This window comes from Lygodium microphyllum, chromosome 30, assembly GCF_053477565.2.
Source record: "Lygodium microphyllum isolate KBCC chromosome 30, Lygodium_microphyllum_v1.1.10, whole genome shotgun sequence".
NCBI lineage: Eukaryota > Viridiplantae > Streptophyta > Polypodiopsida > Schizaeales > Lygodiaceae > Lygodium > Lygodium microphyllum.
This window is the reverse complement of record NC_141164.1, coordinates 16,851,040-16,871,818: the sequence shown is the minus strand read 5'-3', so window position 1 is coordinate 16,871,818 and position 20,779 is coordinate 16,851,040. Positions and strand designations below refer to the sequence as shown.

Genomic DNA, 20,779 nt, shown 5'->3' with positions numbered 1-20,779 from the left:
CATATTAAATAACATATAAAGTCATATCTATACTTATAAAAAACCATATTATTATGATAATTATACACATAATTATGTGGAAATTTTATATACACATGTTCTTTTTAACATATACATATTTAAAAAAATACTAATTACATATTGCACCCTTGTTGAGAGAGAGAGAGAGAGAGAGAGAGAGAGAGAGAGAGAGAGAGAGAGAGAGAGAGAGAGAGAGAGAGAGAGAGAGAGAGAGAGAGAGAGAGAGAGAGAGAGAGAGAGAGAGAGAGAGAGAGAGAGAGAGAGAGAGAGAGAGAGAGAGAGCTCTTAAGAACACATGTATGTTATTTACACATAAACTAATAGATTTAATACTGTTGGTGGATATACATGTTATCCGCACCAAGTTATCACTCACACACACACACACACACACACACATGCAATTTTAAATGTTTCAAAGGATATCTTGTCTTCATTTCTTATCTCAATTGTGTGTGCGTATGTGTAGGGATATTGATAATATAAAATAAGTTATATTAATAATTATACATATTTAATAATCGATTATATATACAAACATATTATATATATATATATATATAAAATTATATACTTATAATAAATAGTACTAATATAATAAATTATTTTACTTATAATGATAGAGAGAAAAATAGAGTTCTTAAAATATATAAATAATTACAAAATATACAACATAAATAATAACATAAAATTTTAAAAGTAAAATTAAATAGTTACACACACACACACACACACACACACACACACACACACACACACACACACACACACACACACACACACACACACACACACACACACACACACACACACACACACACACACACACACACACACACACACACACACACACACACACACACACACACACACACACACACACACACACACACACACACACACACACACACACACACACACGTGTGTGTAATTTTAAACATTTTAAAGGATACCAAGTGGTATATGTATATTGGGCATACATTGGATTTACCATTGATATGTGTGTGTAATATACAATAAGTTATGTTAATAACCATACATATTTGATAATTGACTATACATACACACATATTATATATGTATAATTATATTACATTACAATTACAATATCATTAATGTATTAAACAACATATAAATTCATATCTATTCTTATAAAATAAAAATGTATTATTATGGTTATTATACACATAATTATGTCATAATTTTATATGCACATATGTTATGTTTAACATATATATATATATATATATATATATATATATATATATATATATATATATATATATATATATATATATATATAAGGAAATCAAGAAAAATAAAAAGAAAATAATTACTAATTACATATTTCACCCGAGAGAGAGAGAGAGAGAGAGAGAGAGAGAGAGAGATTAAAAAACACATATACGTTATTTACACATAAACTAATAAATTTAATATCATTGGTGGATATATATGTTATCCACACCAAGATCACACACACACACACACACACACATGCAATTATAAAAGTTTCAAAGGATATTTATAATTTCTTATCTCAATTGTTTGTGTGTGTAGGGACATTGATAATATAAAATAAGTTATGTTAATAACTACAAATTGAATAATTGATTATATACAACAATCTACTACTATTATTATACAAACCTTTGGAGGAGGGGGCACTTGGGATTGTATGATGCAAGCTCTAATTTATGTGAACACAGCTAATGAATGCATAATAAATACCCTGTATGAAGTTGGAAATATATGTGTTAGTGAGAGAGAGTTATTAATAATACCTTATCACACTGATATATGTATAAAAGGCATGAGACATGTAAAATTTAGCATATTTGATCATAATACAATTATTTGTCTCTCATCTTACCTCCTTGTTTGCAACTTTTATGGCTTCTCTCTCTTCTTTTCTATCTTTCTAGTATTTCTCTCTCCTCTCTCCTCTACTCTTCTTTCTCTCCTCACTTCTTAGTCCTCTCCTTGAGAAGTGGTATCAGAGCATTGGTCTTTGATCCATTTGGTACAATCCTTTATTGGACTTCCTTCTTAGTCTTATTACTTTCTAGTTACTCAAGGACAGGGTGTCAGCTAGGAAAATGGACAAGTGTAGTGAGCAAGGGGACCAAGGATAACTAGTTAGAGTTAATTGGAGTACCTGAAGGAAAAGTTGGAAAAGCTGATGAGATTCGCGTAACCGGATTGATGACAAAATGGCATGCCATGTATCAATAACATGCTATTTTAGAGGTAAAATGATTTAAGTCAGGGAGATTAGAGTTAGACTTGGTTAGAAGTTCAATTACTTTTCAAGATAGGCTTTATCTTTCTTCTCTCTCTCAAGATTTTGGTTGAGGCTTCCATGGTGGCTTCTAAGAAATCTCATTTTTTACTTCTCAGTGACTTGATTCTTCTTTTGGAGCTTGGAGTAAATGATCTTGGCATAATGCTTAGCAAATGGAGTGCACTTGATGGAGGGTTTTAACCAAGCAGTCAATCAACAGTAGCCATCACAATTTTCGGTGCAATTTGCATTGAATTTCTGTATGCACTTTCTCCATCTTCAGCTGATCAAGCTTCATTCCCTATTCATCAAGCATCATTTGGCCACTTCTAGAAGGCAAGATAGTCGCGTTATTTGGTCCTTTGAAGCTTCTCTTTCATCTCCTTCAAACCCTACTATGGTAGAATAGAGCAACAACTTCAATGGTCAAAAATCTTGACAAATCTCACAAGATTATGCATCTTCTTCCTCATGAGGCCTTCTATTTGGTTATAGACCATAAATGGTGGCAACGTTGACCCATTTCTTTGTCTCTACAATCTTTCTTTACCTTCCAATGGCTATGGATAGCAAACTATTGCTGAAACTCTTTTGATCTCTCAAGATCACTCAAGAAATCTTTCATTCAGGGCCAAAGGACATTACTCTAGCAAGCATTGAAGTGGAAGATTGAAGAATTGAAGAAATTTCAATATATTGAGTCTCTTGAAGCTCATATCGAAGGTTTATTTTGGGTCTTTTCTTCAAGAAGCTTGAATCTTCAACATTCAAGTATTCAAGCAAGCTTGAATCTTCAACATTCAAGTATTCAAGCAAGCCCGGGCCATTAATTCTTCATGGATTCAATCTTATTCAAGCTTATATGGGCTAATTTTGTGGATTCTTGGAGCTTCATGATGGATTCAAAGTGGATTATGGAAGATTCTTCCAATAATTGGACTAAAGCTTGCATCAATTATCTTCTTCAAGCTTGATCAAAGTATTTTACTTGCTTAATCTCTAAAATCTCTCAATATATCCACTTGCATTAAAGTTTTCTACTTGTTGATGGGAGATTATTAATCAATTAATTCTCTGAATTGATCAACTGATCATAGATTAGTACTTTTCTCATTGATCAAAGCCTCTTACATTGAAATCAACATTCATTTCAATCTTATTTTATCTTGAGTATCATTTACAATATATTGATACATAACCTTGATTTGATTGTGTGATTTTCTTTTCCCAAGATTGAAATATTGTAAACGGTAAGTACTAGCAATTAGTGGGCCATTGAATTGCATTGGCAAGACCCTCAGCCAACACTCATTTCTTCATTTCAATCTTTCATTGATCAATCATGCATATTATGAAAGGTTGAAAGAAATTTTCAGTCATGCATTTTAACCTTGATTGAGTAATAAGAATGCTACTGCCATGCTGATATTCTCACCGAGAAAAAATGTGGATGTTGGGAGAGATAGTGGGACAATAGATAGGTGACCCTCCCCCACTATTAAAGATCCCAAAGGGGGTGTGACCAACCAACTTGGGGGAAACTTTACCCACCTCCCAGTGATTCGAAGCTCATGTAGGGCGCATGTCATGTGGTTATATGCCACCTCACCATAGGTACTGTGAGTGGAGTTCTTGAAGACATAAAGTTCTCAGCTGGATAGCAATTGTTTGGGACTCCATTGATCAGCCATAGGGATTATAGGGGTTATTACAAGTTTGCTACATAAGGAATTTTAGCCATTCTACTCCCTAGAGTTGGGGTTAGATGCATTCATTGGAAACATGGTATTTGGGGTTTCATTTTGGGTGAAATTTTTATCATTCACAGGTGTTATAAGTAATTCTAGGTGGAATACAAGTTTTACTCAAATAGTGAATTGGGATCACTCTTAGAAGACTTTTACTTGGTTACATGTGTTATAGAGTAATTCAAAGAATCTCCAAGATCTCTACAGGGTACTATAGGGTGTATTCAACTCCTACAGGTCATATATAGGGTACCATAGGATTAGAAGACCTTATATTTGACTTGGGAAAGGTGGATATACTAAAATTGTGTTTTTACAAGGTGCAGGATTGTTTTGAACAACAATAAAAGAATATTTCCAAAATATTCTATTTTGACTTTGAATTTGATTGCTATAGCTCTTCTTGAAGAGCTATTCATGGGCTTTGATTTCCATTGAAAAGTTCTTGATTCTAATATTGGGGTCAAAAGTTATAGCCATTTTTGTAATAAGGGGTCTACTAGAACTACACTATATTAGTGAGTAGAATTGGTTGGGAACAAGGGAAAAAACAAGCCTAATGATGATGTTTAGCAACAAATTAGAGAAGAATGTGAGGTAATACTTGAGGCACATCAAGATGAGAAAGATTCACAAGAATATGGTGCTTATAGTACTCTCAACAATCTATTTTAGAACAAATTTTACTCTACCTAATTTTCAGAATTTAGCCACCTACATAAGGTCAAAGTACTATTCAGTACCTACATTTTGATATGTGGCACTCTCTACTTGGATACTTCTATAAGAAGTTATGGTAGGTTTCTTTCACGCGTTCTGTTTTATACATCAAGCTATCTACTCTTTACAGAGGTTATTACTTGAAGATTTGAAGGTTCCAATTCTTTTTTAAGATATCCAGATTATGTGTATGATGATAGAGACTTTCCTTAATGTCTTCATTTCAACAACTAACTCTTCACTATTTGATTCCCATCACATCTTTTGTATAATTGAAATCAAAGTAGTATTGTGTTTCATCTGTCCTTTGCTATTCTAGCTTTGTTTTTGTGGGAAAAACCTTTGGATAGGGATGGATTGTAAGAAGCTAAGAATACATGTGTTAGTGAGAGGGAGTTATTAATAATACTTTGTCACATCGACATGTATATAAAAGATGTGAGACATGTAATTTTGCCATCTTTGATCATAATACAATTATTATCTCTCATCGCATCTCCTTGTTCACAGCTTTCATGGCTTCTCTCTTTTCTTTTCTATCTTTCTAATGTTTCTCTCTCCTTGTCACTCTTTTTCTCTCTTCTCTCCTCTCTCTTTTGCTCTTGTTTCTCTCACTTCTTAGCTCTCTTCTTGCCATAACCCTACACACATTTTGGCTCTATTGAGTACATACAACACACTTCTTACACCTTTACATATTTGACACATGTCACCCACAAATGCACACTTGCATAAACATGTGTATGCACACATGCACACATGCAAATGCATGTGCATGTATGAAGGACATATCTTATTGACACATATCACATTTGAGTAAGCTAATTAGTTCTAATATTTAACTAATGCTATGGAGGTTAAGAATGACATATCTTATTGACATATGGGTTTTGGGGGGGGGGGGGGGGGGGAGGAAGTGACATGCACACAAGCACTCCCCCCCACCCCCTCTCTCTCTTCACATAGAGAGAGTGGGTTGAGAGAGAGAGAGGGAGTGTGTGTATGCATTTGTGTGTGACACGTCACACACACATGCATTCCCTCCCCCCTCTCTCTTTAGAGATAACTTGGTGCAGAGGTGCTGATGGCACAAAAACATGCAAATGGAGATGAACATGGACGAAGATGCCACATCAGATGGAGACTAACACAAATGAAGATGAAAGACAACCTGCATAATGAAGAAGGCATCGGTATGAAGATGACGGAGAAAACTTGTGTAGCGACGAAGGAGATGGAGGCCACCATCATGAAGAAGGACACAAATGACATCGCATTATATAATTGCAATGCAGGCGCAGTCCATGATTTAGGATGGAGGCATGTGGAATGGTACAAAACTAGGCTCTAGGAGGTGCTACCAACACTATGATATTTCCAGGCATGGTGCGAAGGATTTCAAGTTTTGAGGGTCCCATAAGATGACGCTTGGCAATCCCTACCCCAAATCTTTGGTTATATAGTAAAAAGATTCTTAAATTACATTAAGGCACTTAATCATGATAGTGATAGTAATAATAATGCGAAGGGCTAGAGGAGAGAGGGTCTAAGCATGTGGAAGTCCTTGTCATCATAGGGTTGTAGCCATACAGGGCTTGCCTATCCGTTACGTGCTCCTTCCTCTTCTAATTATATGCTCCTGACTATGCCATGCCAATTGTTGCAATCCTTCCTTGGCCCATCGATCAATTTGCTGCTGTGGGACAAAGAAGACTAGCACAATGGTGATCTAGCAGAAGAGGAAAAAGATAACATTGACACTATCCTGTCTATTTTGGCGGGTCTTTTGGAGGGAGTAGGTTGGCTCGAGTTCTTGCAATACACTGATCCTGCTCATGGGGTTACCATCTCGATGTTGTTCTCCCCATTCAAGAATCCTTTCTTGCCAACATGGTTTTGGCAAGTCACACCTTTCCTTCCTTCCCATCTAGTTGAACTCCAGTAGTAGAATTCAGTGTCTTGGATGCAAAGTGTTCGAATTTAGTATTGGGGGATGTAGTGTATTTCAATGTAGTATTGGATGTAAAGTATGTTTTTAATGTGTATTTTTGCTTTTTAGGCTAAAAATATAGGTCCTTGGACAAATCAGGAGAAAAAGCAAGGTAGTTTTTTAGCCTTAAAATCATTATGAGAATTCAATACTAAAAATTTTGGTAGAACAATTGAGTTTTGATAGCCTAAAATGGCTAGTTTTGTAAAGGAAAAGTATGGATCTCTATAGACATCCATACAAAAGTATGTAGCAGCATGTGATAAGATACCTCTCAAATTGAGGACCTTTGTCACCAAAATTTTGAAGTGAGGACTTTGGAAAAAAAAATCATTGATATAGAATAAAATATTTGCATCTCATACGATTTGCTTGTAGTGTGGATGACAACCATTTGCATTAGTGATGCACAATTGACTGTACAGACGAAGTAGCACAATAAAGTTTTATAGGTCCAGCTATGTGACATTTTGTAATGATCTTTTTTGTTATTTTTTAGATTAAAAAAGGAAAATATAAGTGTACATCCAAAATTGAAGAAAAGCTTTTTAAGAAAAGCTTAAACGTTTGAAAGCTCTTAGGCTTTTCAAGTTTATAAACTACAAAAGCTTTAAAAAGCTCAAAGGAAAACTTTAAATGTTGGGAAGCCTTACGTTTATATAAAGGGGAGAGAGTGAAGTAGTATGGGCCATTCTCTTCATTACGAAATTTGTCTCTTATTTGAGGAGAGAGGAATGTCATACACAAGTGTGTGGAGATGCATATGTCAGTTTCTCAATCATCATGTTTGCAAGCTAAAGGTTAGATTCAAATCTTCGTCATTCGTTCTTTTTAGGATTAGTTTAAACAAATTTGTCCTTCTCTATTTAGTTTATTAAGGTTATATTCAAATCTTCGTCATTCGTTCTTTTTAGGATTAGTAAATAGTAGTGAAATGAAAATGAACAAAAACGATCTTTTGAACGTATGGTGAAAACGAAAGTGTAACGAACTTTCGAACGTACTGAAAAAAATGAAAATGAAAAACTTCAACAAATCGGATATTTTGAATGGATGGGGGAATAGCACCTTCTTTCATAATTATTTAATTATAAAGAGATTTATGCCAACTCTTCAGCATGCTATATAGCATGTTTTCTCATTTCATTTAGTTTTTTAAAAATATTTTTGAAGTACTCTTATTGTTTATTGATTTTATTTATTTATTTATTAGAATTGCTATTTAAAAAAAATCATCATCCTTGCACGTCGAAAAAATAAACTATCTTTTAAAAAAATATACGAGGTATAGCATGTTTTTAAGTGAACAAGTGTATTGTAGTTTTATGATAAAAACATATTGTTCTCATCAGCATCATCAATGGATGCTACGAAGAAATAAAGTCACAAGGCATCCTTCAAAATGCAACATCATGTTGTCAACTCATAAAAGGACAATCCATCTACATAAGAAATACAAGTTAGAACGGCTTTGTCAAGCACTATTCTCATCCTTGCATGCCAACAACACGGAGTCAACATGATAATAACTAAATGCCGACCATGTCTTGCGAAGAGGCCTCACTCTTAATAAACTACACACAACGAATTCTCAATGCAAAGCCATTACAACTTCAACTATTGAGCATCATTAATACATCCATCTTGGTCTGCAAAATGACAAGAGCGATTGCGAACGGAACCTTGGACAGTCGATCTATTCTTGATAACACTCTAGTATCTTGGAATGATGGATTGCTTTCGCAACCATCTACTAGAATTGACTTGACTACATCCAATATTGTGTATGTGTTTGCTTTCAACATGCTATATAATCCATTGATCTAGAAGTACATGGCTATAGAAGAACAACCACATCCAAGGACAAGGCTTTGCATCCTCAATAGGAAATCCATCGAAAGGATTATAGAGCTTCATTGTGAAAGCTCTCCATTCGACCCAATGGTCCAAGTAGATCATGAGAATGAAAGATGTTACAGTTTGCTCGAAAATGTAGTCCAACCAAGCCGACGACATGCATTCCAAAGAGCCGATCAGCACGAGTTCGCATGCATCATATTACGGAATAATAACTGTCTCGTTGAAAGAACAATGATGTTCAGGACGGACGGCTTGCTTGCAAGAACGTCACCCTACCTACCTACATATCACCTTGGAAAATGCAGTGTTTCCGTTCTTATTCCCACTTGGCCATGGCATCTATGATCAAAAGAAATGTGAACGTTCAAAATCACGATTTGTGACTCGAACTACATATGCATACATATTCTCCTTTTGACATCCTCCATGTATTCAAATAATGCCAAAACTTATCTACAAACGTATTTTGTTTCGAAACACGACACATGTCTAAACACCATTAAAACTACTACATAACAAACATGCAAGAACTACATATAGAACTTCAAACTCCTTTACTCAGCTGCACATGTCAACCTAGTTGGCATTTCCTATAGTTTTCAACATCATGAGCTTCTACTCAGGGGTGGGACCTAGCAGCCCCCTGCCTCTAGGGCCCAATTGCACCTAGCTAGGTGTGTAATCTCTCCCTCACACGAAAAGCTCATGATGTTGTAGTTATCCACAATATATGTGAGTTTGAATTTATCTAAAACTTCTTGTTTAGTGATGCTTGTCCATGCCCATCTTCTTATCGTCCCACATTGCATAATTTCCTAAATTATTAGAAATTTTGGAAGTCCTGCAGCTGATTAAATCTTAGCAGATGCATCTTTGGCCAGGTAGGGAGCTGAAATGTTGATACTAGGCTTCCAGAGAATGCTGCCAAATTCCATGAGAGATGCGACTTCAAGGGCCCCTGCATCATTGTGGGAGAGACTGACAGGGGCATCAGGTTTGGGGCATTCAATCCGGAAGGTTACAGAAGCACGGATGATTACTACGACACATTTGAGGCATTCTTGTTCTACTGATCTGTGGTGCTAAAGGAACTGGGTGGTAGCGGTGCTGCACTGTTCAGTTTGGAGCAGATGGGTCGCTGATCGGAGCACCAGTGATGGGTGGCTTTGCTGGTCCCGACATGAATTCAGGCGTTGGTGACCTTCGGAGAGATAAGTCCAGACCAGGGTTATCATATGCTAAAAGAGCAGACGGCAAGGACTCAATCTTTGGAGATGACAGTTCTGTTCTCCAGATATTGCCAAGCTGTATTAAAATCCTTGCATGCGATACATGTAGTCTTGTTGTGTATTCCTGTAAGTAGTAGCCTGTATCCTTTTAATGTTTCAAAGAAAGCACCATGCACTGAATGGAAGCAAGCTGTCATAACCTGTCTAAGGCGGCAACATTGTTCCATACGTATACCCAGGATGAAGATCTATCGCAAGATAAGTGCTAAACCATCTTATGGTAGATGACATGACTAAATCTCATCTATATTTTATTGTCTTGATTCTAGTATTGCGTGCCCCCTAGGCAGATCACTCTGTCTAATTCCTTCACAGCATGGGTCGGGTTTGCACCTGTGCTGAAGGCCAGAACCCACCGACCTTGACGAATTAACAACCTTACTTAGCATCTGTTGTCTTCCTTGCCAGTTGCTCCTATGCTAATATTTCAACGCTATAATTAACATTGCAGACAATTGCAAAGGTCTGCATAAACAGGCCCGTGTTTAACATCATTCTACACTGGTGCTTCGTGGAAGCTAAGAATGCAAGGATGCTCATGTCTACGTGGAGAGATGCAGATACTCTTAACTTAAGCATCTTCTTTGGGAGGATGCTTTGCCCCAGTAGCATGGTCCAGGAATTATATGACCAAAATGGAGATTGGAAATGCCCATAGCGATTGGTCGTGCGCCTTGTATCTTTGGGAAATTTTCACTGAAAGGGAAATTTAGGAAGGATCTTAGCTCTTAACACCAACTTAGGATTCTGACTTTTCAAGAAATCTGGGAAGTGCAAAATCTATCCAAGTTTCGAGGGGATAGTAGGAAAATTTGATGGAGAGGGATTGGCCGAGTTAGGTTCGCTTTTGCACTGGCCAATGACCTAAAAATGTATTTTTTGGGCTTTGGGGGTTGGTTGGTTTGGGATACTCAAGTGCGTAGCATGCTAATGGACACCAAATCGATTTGGATGACTAATAATTGAGCAATTTGGAGTCTTACTTATTACCAATTTTCTAGCAATGCCTAATAAATGCTTCAAATATTCTACCCTAAACTTGGAGGGCTATGCAACAGCGATAAATCAATAGGAAAGTGCAATCTTTGGAAGAGTTCAATTGCTTAAGAGTGCAAGTGCAAATGTTTGCATCACCCATTGAGAAGGAGAAGCCAACAAGAAGTTTTACATTGTTCAACTCAAGGGACTTAACAACTAGGATTTGTATATGTCTGTATATTAATCTTACTATGCACATTAAGAGGGTTAGTGAAGCTTATTCTTTGAAGTGATGGTCAAATACATTTTATTTTCTTTGAAGTAGAGCAACAATCATTGGCCCCAAGGAGAGTGAAAAGAGAAACATTCTCTCCAAGGGCTAGATGCCTCATTGGCACACTGCTCCCTCCCAAAACTACTCCTTTGTGTGTGTGTGTGCGCGCGCGTGCGCGCGCATGGCTCCTTTAATGGTTGGTGAACATAATGGCAACAACATCACAATCTTCTCCTAGTCAACCTGATTACTCAACGCTCAATGCATCAAAGCGAAAAAAACAGATCCTAGCCCTATAATGACATTTTAAAGCTCAAATCATCAAGTGGATTATACTTTAAGTGGTGAGAAGCACATTGATTCTCTCAAGGATGCAAATCATATTTGCTATGGATCACGATGACTTTATGGGTACACTACTACAATAGAGCAAGTTTTAATGATTATTGCAACACCAATATACATAATCACATTTTAGATTTTTCAGCCATTTCCATTAGAATGAGCACTCGCAGATCATTGGCATAGTCATGTTGTTATGTTCATCACTAGAGGTGTAGCTATGAGCATCCCTACTAGTGATGCACATGATGATGTATATATTGGTACATATAGCAACACCTTCAATGCTTATAGTGACACCTATATATATATATATATATATATATTGACAAGGGTTATAGGTGCTCCTTTACAAATCCGTATTGTGACCCATCTTACATGAATGTGGCTTCATTGATCAATTAACAAGCACATATACACTACCAATAGTAACTCATAATGCTAATACCAAATTTAAAACAAAAACAAGCATACATTAAAGTAAATGAAATCATTGAAGTATGCGAGACTTGTATTTTACTTTGCACAATAAATATTTGCAAGATGTTTGTGAAAATGTTGCCTAATACAAAATCATCAACCTATCTAAACAATGCTAAGATAAAATCTAAAACCTAAAGCAAAAAGTCAAAAAGTGAGACAACAATGGTTGTGGTCTAGGAAATTGCTATGGCTCTAGGTGCCATAGAGTTTGGATAATTTAAATGGTCTAGAACCATTCATGGAATAGCAACAAATGACTTGAGTGGACTGGATGGAGGAGGATCAAAAGAGAGGTGGTCATTTGATGGACAATATCCATGAGGCTAATGTGAAAAGTATAAAGCAAAGGGTTGTTCTATCTTCTTGGCCTATGACTAGTCAAGGTTAGAGATTGAAGTGTTGTATTCTTTCTACTTATAGGCCAAAAGTTGGAACATACATATGGATGGTTGAGTTGGTCTCCCTCCCTTGTGGAACTTCTAATTGATTGATTTGTCTTTTCCACTCCAAGGTGATTCCTCTTCTTTGAGGCAAAATTTCTCCAACCAAGAGAAGCTCACGATGTGACTCAAGTAATGAATAGCCAACTTTTGCAAATTTAGCCCATCTAGCCCAAAAGTCCTTCCATCACAAGGATGCTTCAATCTTGAAGTTGTTCATCTATGTATCATCATTGTGCCTTGAAAGTTGATTTGTGATCTTGCTTCTAGTATCTATATCAAGCACCAAGCACTCTAGAACAATTTGCTAATTATGGTTCACCTCAATATCATTTTCTTGGCCCAAGGTTTAAAACAAAGGCTATTGCATGAAAATGTGAACTATATGCGATGTCATGTTGTAGGAGGCATTAAACAGGTGACATGCAAGCAATAGGCAGGTGAAACACATAGGTAATAATAGTTCTTAAATGCAGGAGAAGAAAGTAGCATAGAAGACAATGAGGGTATTGGCATGGTCATTTGGGGGTGGGTTGAGTTAGTAGGGTGTGTAAATTCAAACCCTACACATCGTATCAATCAATCACAATTTAATATATCTATACGCAATTAGAAAGTAGCATACAAGAAATACCCATCCCAACTCCAACTAGCATAAAGTATATGTAGTTCTATTCTTTTGGGGAGCTCTTTCTTATACTAAGCAATCTATGTCAAAGGAATCTAAGGAAAATACCCATCCCAACCCCAACTATCATAGCATCATATCCCATGAGTGTCCTTCCTTGACAGTCAAGGCCATCCCCGAGATATAGGGATGATATCCACCCTTAGCGTCATGCAAAGGAGTGTCCCCTATCCTATTCCCTTGTTAAGCCCTTCCTTTGAAAACATGTTTTGGTGTTTTGAAGGCTGGAGATGACTGTTGGCCTATGACTATGACCTATTCTTCTACATTTACTCAATCCTATGTTACTTCGTGGTTTGTGTGGTTGGTTTACAACAATGATCTTAGTTTTCTCCAAATAATAGGTTTATGTTGAGAGTGGAAAAAGACTGAATTTTTGACTGATTTTTGTTGTTTTTGAGGTCTGAACGATTGATTTTTGATGGATTTAGAGTGATGTATGGTTGTTAATGGAAGTATTTGAGAGTGTTTTGGATGATATTGATTATTTTTTGGAAATTCATGATGATTCTCAGTGGAGATATGAAGCTTAGTGATGTTTTGCTAGGTTTTGTTTGGTTATGTATACCTTATGTATAGCTTCTGTTTTGTTCTGATTGTCTTCTGTATGAAGCATGGATTGATGATTGATGAAGATTGAGATCTTTTGGAAGCTTATTGAATAGTTTTTGATAGTTTGTAATGGTTTGAGTATGAGTTATAAGGTTTTGATGACCTTCTGTAGACCCTCTGTAGAGCCTCTGTCTTTGCTTTGTCTCTGTACTGTACCTGTACTGTAGCTGTTCTGGTGCTATACTGTAACTTTCCGGTAGATCTTCTGTAAGTGTTCTGTAGAATGGATGTGTGACTTTGGGAAAGTTTTCTAACCTTTGGAAAGGATGAATCTAAGTTTAAAAGAGCTAAAACAAGTGGAAGAAACAGCTGTTGAAGACTAAAGAGAAGACTAAGTGACAGTGACAGTAGTGAGCTGTGAAAAGACACTGCAGTGGCTCTGGTGACTCTTCATATCAGACATACCTCTTGGGAGGTGCATCCACGACCTAAGAAGTATTATTGAGGGTTATTATGAGAGCATTGTAGTGAGGAGATGATGTACTATTGATGGAGAGAGAGAGAGAGAGAGAGAGAGAGAGAGAGAGAGAGAGAGAGAGAGAGAGAGAGAGAGAGAGAGAGAGAGAGTCAATTCTATCAAAACAGCGTAACTGTATATGAGAGATTGAGAGAGAGAACTATGAAGACATTGAAGATGAATAATATGTGATTGATTTCCATTCAAAGATGGTGTATTCTTTTGTTTTCTTTGTTCTATTGATGGATTCTATGAAGATGTTGAAGATTATGGTTGATTCTATCAAATCCGTGGAAGAAATCTACTATGATGCTGCGTGAAGAATTGCTGTTTTCTTTGTTTTGATGATCAAAAGAATGAAATAAAAGCTTGTTGATGTTACAAGATAGATTTTCTTGCAAGAGAATTCCCTTTTCCTTTGTGTTCCTCTTGGGGCTCCATGTTTTTGGTGCGCAGCTGGGGAACCTTGCCATCAACAAGCACCAGAAGAGGCTGAAAATGAAGGAAATGGCATTGCCAAGAAGAGGAGAATTCAATGGATGTTTGAAAAGTTCATTCTTCCACTAAAAAGTTGGAATTTCTTATAATCAAAGCCACTTTCCACAAGAAGTTCATCCCACAATGGCGGAAACATATCACCATCATGATGCATGCTCTATGTGGTGGACTGTTTCCTCTTCCTGTTGAAGCAACAGAAACTTGCATCTTGGTGGCAAACTGTTTGGGAACAAACTAAAGAGCAGAAACAGAGAGAATGACCATCCATGGAAGATTTGGCATTCATTGAGAAGTTTCCAGAAATCATCAAGTGGGAGATTGTGAAGAAGCTTCAGGAGTCCTGGTCTGTGGAGGTTCACAAAGACAAGAAGGAAAAGAGTTGGAATTTGTTCGTGGATGCTCAATAGCAAGATACATGGGATGCTTGGTGCACATACAATATTCTATTTGTCCAATTAGCAACCCACTGGAAGTTGGTAGACAGAGTGTTTTTCACAACATACACTATTGAAACCCTCAGAAGCTGGCATTATTATAATGACGCAACAACAATCCTAAGAAGAATGAGTTTTGATACTTTTAGAATGGAATATCTCCCCCTCTGTAGTGGTTTGAAAGCCGAGTTCAGAGATGTTGAAAAGAAGGAAGTAGAAGAGATGTTGGCAAGAGAATCCATGAGAGACTGAAGCCCTCTTTGATACTATCCTGTTGAGTTGAGACCAACTGGTTGAAGCCAATCCCCTGATGAATGACACAATAAAGAGGCAAGCGTTGGAACGAGTCCAGAGGTACATGAGAAGAGAGAAGGCAAAAATCAAAGCTGAGAATGAGCTCGCAGTAGAAGCCTCCTTTGATGCCCTAAAAGCACTCTTTACAGAAGTCCCCATGGCGACTCAAGGTCCCCTTCCTAGTAAGATCCGTCCTAGTATTGGGTTATCTCTTCTTTAAAATGTCTTGCATTCAAGCTATTTTAAAGAAAATAGAAATTCATAGAGTTTTAGGGTAGTCATGCACTCAAGCATATTCCTGCAACTTAGGCATTCTTGCAGTTCAAACAAATTATTGCATTTTAGTAGTTTCATGCAATTCAAGTAGATTCATGCAATTTAGGTAGATTCATGTAATTTGGATATTCAGGATGGTGAAAAATAATATGAAGAAGACTCGTAGGTAATGTGCTACCAACAAAGAAGGAGATCATAAGAAACTTGAAGAAAATGCAATAATGAGGAATGGAATGGCATGAAATACTCTTCAGGTTAAGATGATGAATAGGAAGATATACAAGAAGATAAGATAAAGCATAAGGAGAAGAAAGGGTTTTTCTTTACCAAAATCAACCTTAAGGGAATAATCTAAAGTGCGAAATTGTCAAGGATTTGTAGAGATTACATGAATGACCTGAATTGCAGTAGTTTAGGTTAACCTAAATTGCAAAGTGTCAGGAGCTATAGAAATGGTGGGAATAACGTGAATTGTTGAAGATCTGTTAGAGACTGGCCACATAACATAGAGAAATTTGATCAATATAGGAGTTTTCAGGAAATACTTGCAAAACAGTTTTTCATGTAGCTTGAACTATAGAAATTGCAAGAATAACTTGAATATCATAGGCTGAAAACATGCTACTTCATCATTGCAAAAGTTAGGAAGTTGGCTGAAAGAAAACTAGGTCATTTGCAAATTGCAAGCATGTTTCATCATGGGTAAATCTAAGAATAAGCAAAAGAGATGCAAAGTGTGCTTTGAGCATGGACATACCTCAAGATATTGTCCATATATTTATGAGTCTTGTGAAAGAGGAAAATCCTACAAGTATTTCTACATGGTTAATTTATGTACGTAGTTCAATGATATCCACAAGAAGCTTTCTTCGGTAGCAAAGAAAGGTGTAAGTTCAAGGATGGATAGAGCATGGAAAAAGTAAAAGTTGAGTTCTTTTGAGAATGTACGTGATGATGCTTATGAGTGGCATGATGACCATGAAGGCCATAAAGTTAAATCTTGCTCGAAGCATGTTGGGAGATTTCTTAGAGTAGTTGAGCAGACCAAGAAGAAATATGAAGATGTTTTGATCTTAGATTTTTGGATTCAAGTGGTGATGATGATTGCTACCCTTTACTTGTGGTTTTCCCGAAGATTGAGGCTGAGGGAGTGAGAGAGGACAAGAGCCAAAGTCGCTAAGGATCCTTGAGTGCCCCAAATCCACCAAAGCAACTTACCAATAGGAGAGAGGAGCATCATACACCTTGCATCGATAACTTGAAGGTATTTTCCATGTTTTGGTGTCTTTCAAACTATCATAATCAATCTCCAATCAATTTTCCTGAAGAAGGAAGAAGCAATGAAGTTATCATCAAGAAGATCGATCAGTTTGGTGATCAAGATGATCAGTTTTGTGTTCAAGAAGATGAATTGTGATGGATGGAAAGCACGAGCATTATGTTTTTCTCAATGAAGATGCTATTATGGATGATTTTCTTAGTTCTCTTACTGGCTTTGAGAAGAATAATGTAACAAGTCAGATTTTAGTGAACAGACTTTACAACTACTTGAAATGCCATTACATGTAGTGCAAAATGCACCATTTTCAAATGTAGTTTGTTAGGGTACCTATATTTATAGCATGATGAATATTATTTCAATACATTATATTTTTTAGCCTAAAGAGATTTAGCAAGTTTATGCTACTGTAAACTTTTAGGATATTTGCATGTATGAGTAGTTTTCAAGACAACAAGTTCCAAGACAGCAAATGATTAGTTTTCAACAATGTTCAAGTTTACAACAACAGGCTCAATGTCAGGAATTATAGAAATCACTCAATTTGTTTGGTTTTCTTGAAGATTTGCAAGGGATATGCTCTATGGATTAATCTTCAACTAAGATGGTTCAATTACTTTCTTCTAAGTTAGAAAATGAAAGGAATGCATCAAAAATTGTAGCAATTGAGACTCTACCTATTATCAATCGGCTTCAAGAAGAGAAACCTTTGCTTCAATGAGAGGTTTCTCATGTCAAGAATGTAATGGAATTGCAAGTTTCACATTATTTTGAGGTCATTAATGCTCTTGAGGAAGTTGTTTTTGCAAAAGGACAATGAAATTGCTAATTTGCATACTCAATTAGCATTTTCTCATATTCCAAGTTAGGATGTTATTCTTGAGGATTTATATGTACAAAGAATTAGTTTGGTGGATGATGTAGAGGGGGTGATGAGAAGGAGTTATTTCTTCAAGAAAATCCTTCGGTGGTTCTAGTGTTTAAAATAGATGCTGATAGCATCATTCAAGGGTCAAGAGCAGCCCAAAAGTGCAAAAATGGAGTTTTTGGATAGCAAATTATTCAACATGTAGATTAAAACTGGTCAAGATAGCATCTTGAAGACCCTTTTTTAGGTTAGGAGAGGTTTGAATTTCAGGATAGGTTAAGAAGTGACCAGTATAAAGTGATTCAAGACCATGGAATCAGTCATCCTGAATTCAGGCAGCAAGGGAAACTTGAAAATTAGGAAACTGAAGAGGATCAATGTATGGACAATTTAGATGTGCAAGATGAGGAAGGAAAAAAGGCTATTAAATTTAGTTTGAGAAAATATGTGAACATACTATGAGAAAGTCTGCAAGACTAGTGGAGGATGATGTGACGTGCCCACTCGAGCCACTTCCTCATTGCATGTTCTTAGTAGCCATCAAGAGATATACTAGACAATGATGTCTAGGACTTTGTGGAATACCTCAGAGTTTGTTGTCTAGGCTCGCTTGAGTCTACCTCATAGTGGAAGTTTCCGGCCATTCCCACAAGGATTGACCTGGGTTTTTTTTTTGTTCCTAATATTGGTCAAGTCCCCTATTAATCAGTTATCAATATTTCGAGTTCTCACTTCTCACAAGATTACTCAAACTAAGACAGTCTTGCATTACACTTGGTTCAAAGAGAATGGGAGATGAAGGGGAGTGCAACACATTGACTCTTCTACTCGTAAGGCAAAATCCCATTCCGGGCCCCTAAAATGATGCAAGTTAGATTTTTTCCTAATATCTAATGGCCATTCATTTTGCCTATTTGCTAACGTAATTATTATGAGAAAAGCTCTCGATTTATGGAGACCACCTAGCCATAGGTCTCGACCCATCGAGGACTCATCCACTTGCTTTCATCAATAGTTTATTTTTAATTTACCTAATTACCTACTACTTTAGGTTTGACATATAAAAATATCTCATTTGATTATCTTTTGGCTCAGGTTCGTTACACATCTTTATTTCACGACACAAAATTAGTGTTAAAAAAATTCTTTCTCAAACAATCCCTTTAAGAAAAAAAAAATCTTTTTACAATGTTTCCTATTTTGACTGGATATAATATCAACCTGAAGGTATTATTCCCACCAAGTTCAATCCCTAGACTAGTATTGGGACTTCTAGAATACTATCTAGGTTTGAAGGGAAATTGATAGTTTGTAAGAGTCTAAGGAATTTGTGACCAAATCCCCTTGGTATCCTGATCTCTTCCCACCAACTAGAATTCCCTATGATAGGACCTTTCATGTCATGGCCGGTCCATACTCATCGATGCGAAAACAAAAACCCAAGTAGGTTTTATTCACTAACCTTGGGAAGATCTAGGGTCATCAAGGAACATTACCTCAGTCAGCATTCAGTGCCTATTAGAATAATGTCTCAATCAATGATCTATACCCAATTATCCATCTTTCATCCTGATAATTTACGAAAAAATTAGAATCTAATCCACAACCATAAATTGCTTATTTCAACTATATTATACACAAAAATTTTAATGAATTTCCTTCCAATACAATCATTTCCCTAGGATAACAATATTAGGGCTAAACTTTAGCATAAGTAACAATAGCTTCCAATAATCCTCTCGGATTACTCTTCCCCTTGGGATCTAGCTCAAGATAAATTTTAACAAGATTTTATTTTTCCAAAACTTTCGTCTATGAGAGTTGGGACAACACACTAGTCTTTTTGAGACTTCTATAAGCGAATTCCCATGATTATCTTTTTTCTTTCTTAACAAAATTTTATAGGTCCTTGTCTAGTGATAATTCACTCGGATAATTTATTAGGAAAAGTATTCTAATAATTCCATCTCAAGATTTTTCAAGGGATTAGCATTTGTATTTATCGATCGAAGGTTCCATTAGTTTAATACAAATTGGATTCAAAATTTTCTTAAATATTTCTTTATTGCAAAAATCTTAGTCCTTGAATCTAGTTCTTGATGAATCCTATTTGATGCAACAAAATCATAAATTCCTTCAGGTAGTGCAGTAACTTCACTAAATCTTATTCCTAGTACATCTCATGTAATCCAAATTAATCCTTTGAATTTGCTATTAAGAATTTTCTTTAGATTTTTTGATGCATGAGATTATGTGGAAAGATACTACCTTTACATATGCAATTTTTATTTGCCAATCCATAATATGATTATCTATTTGCCATATTTCATATTTAAAATAATAATAATAAATGGCACCTGGGGATTTATGATGAGCGCTTGGTTGTTATTGGTATTTGCAACTACATTTGTAATTCCGGTACTTGCCATTTCGTTTATAGTGGTCATACTTGTAGCGTTATTAGCAACTCCTGCTTCCGCGACCTTCGTAATTTTCTTCCTCGAACCATGGTCTTCGATCATGAAATTACAGAGAAGACTTTGATTGTAGAGCTTTGGGCCATCTTGATTGGATTGATAGAGATGGCGACAATAGGAATTGAGAAGAAATTGAGTAGAGTCTTGATTCTACAAGGGGAATGAAGGTAGAAGAGATGGGGTTTCGACTTAAAAAGTTGGCGGAGTATCGCCCTTGTCTTTGTAATACGAATTATCTCTCTCACTCTCTTCTTGCCCCTCTCTTTTGCTCTATTCTCTTGATTCAAGAAGTGTGTCCTCTCTTGATTGAGCTAATGTCCTCTATAGCTACTCATGCCTCATATTTATAATTAAATTGAAGGGAAGGTGTCTCATGAGTTGTGGCCAAGAAGAGGAGTTCTTTATGGAGGGTATCTTGCCAATCCAGCTATCTAGAAGCCTTTGAGATGCAATGTGATGTTGGCGAT

The 20,779-nt window shown here is 36.3% G+C and overlaps 1 protein-coding gene across 1 annotated transcript; it reads left to right on the top strand.

Annotated features, from left to right (window-relative positions):
* Positions 1 to 9,488: 9,488 nt before the first annotated feature.
* Positions 9,489 to 13,940, top strand: LOC148009584 (TLDc domain protein). Its single transcript, XM_087672815.1, is given in 4 exon segments — positions 9,489 to 9,541; positions 9,543 to 9,739; positions 9,742 to 9,930; positions 13,897 to 13,940. Coding segments are annotated over 4 exon segments (483 nt in total).
* Positions 13,941 to 20,779: the final 6,839 nt, after the last annotated feature.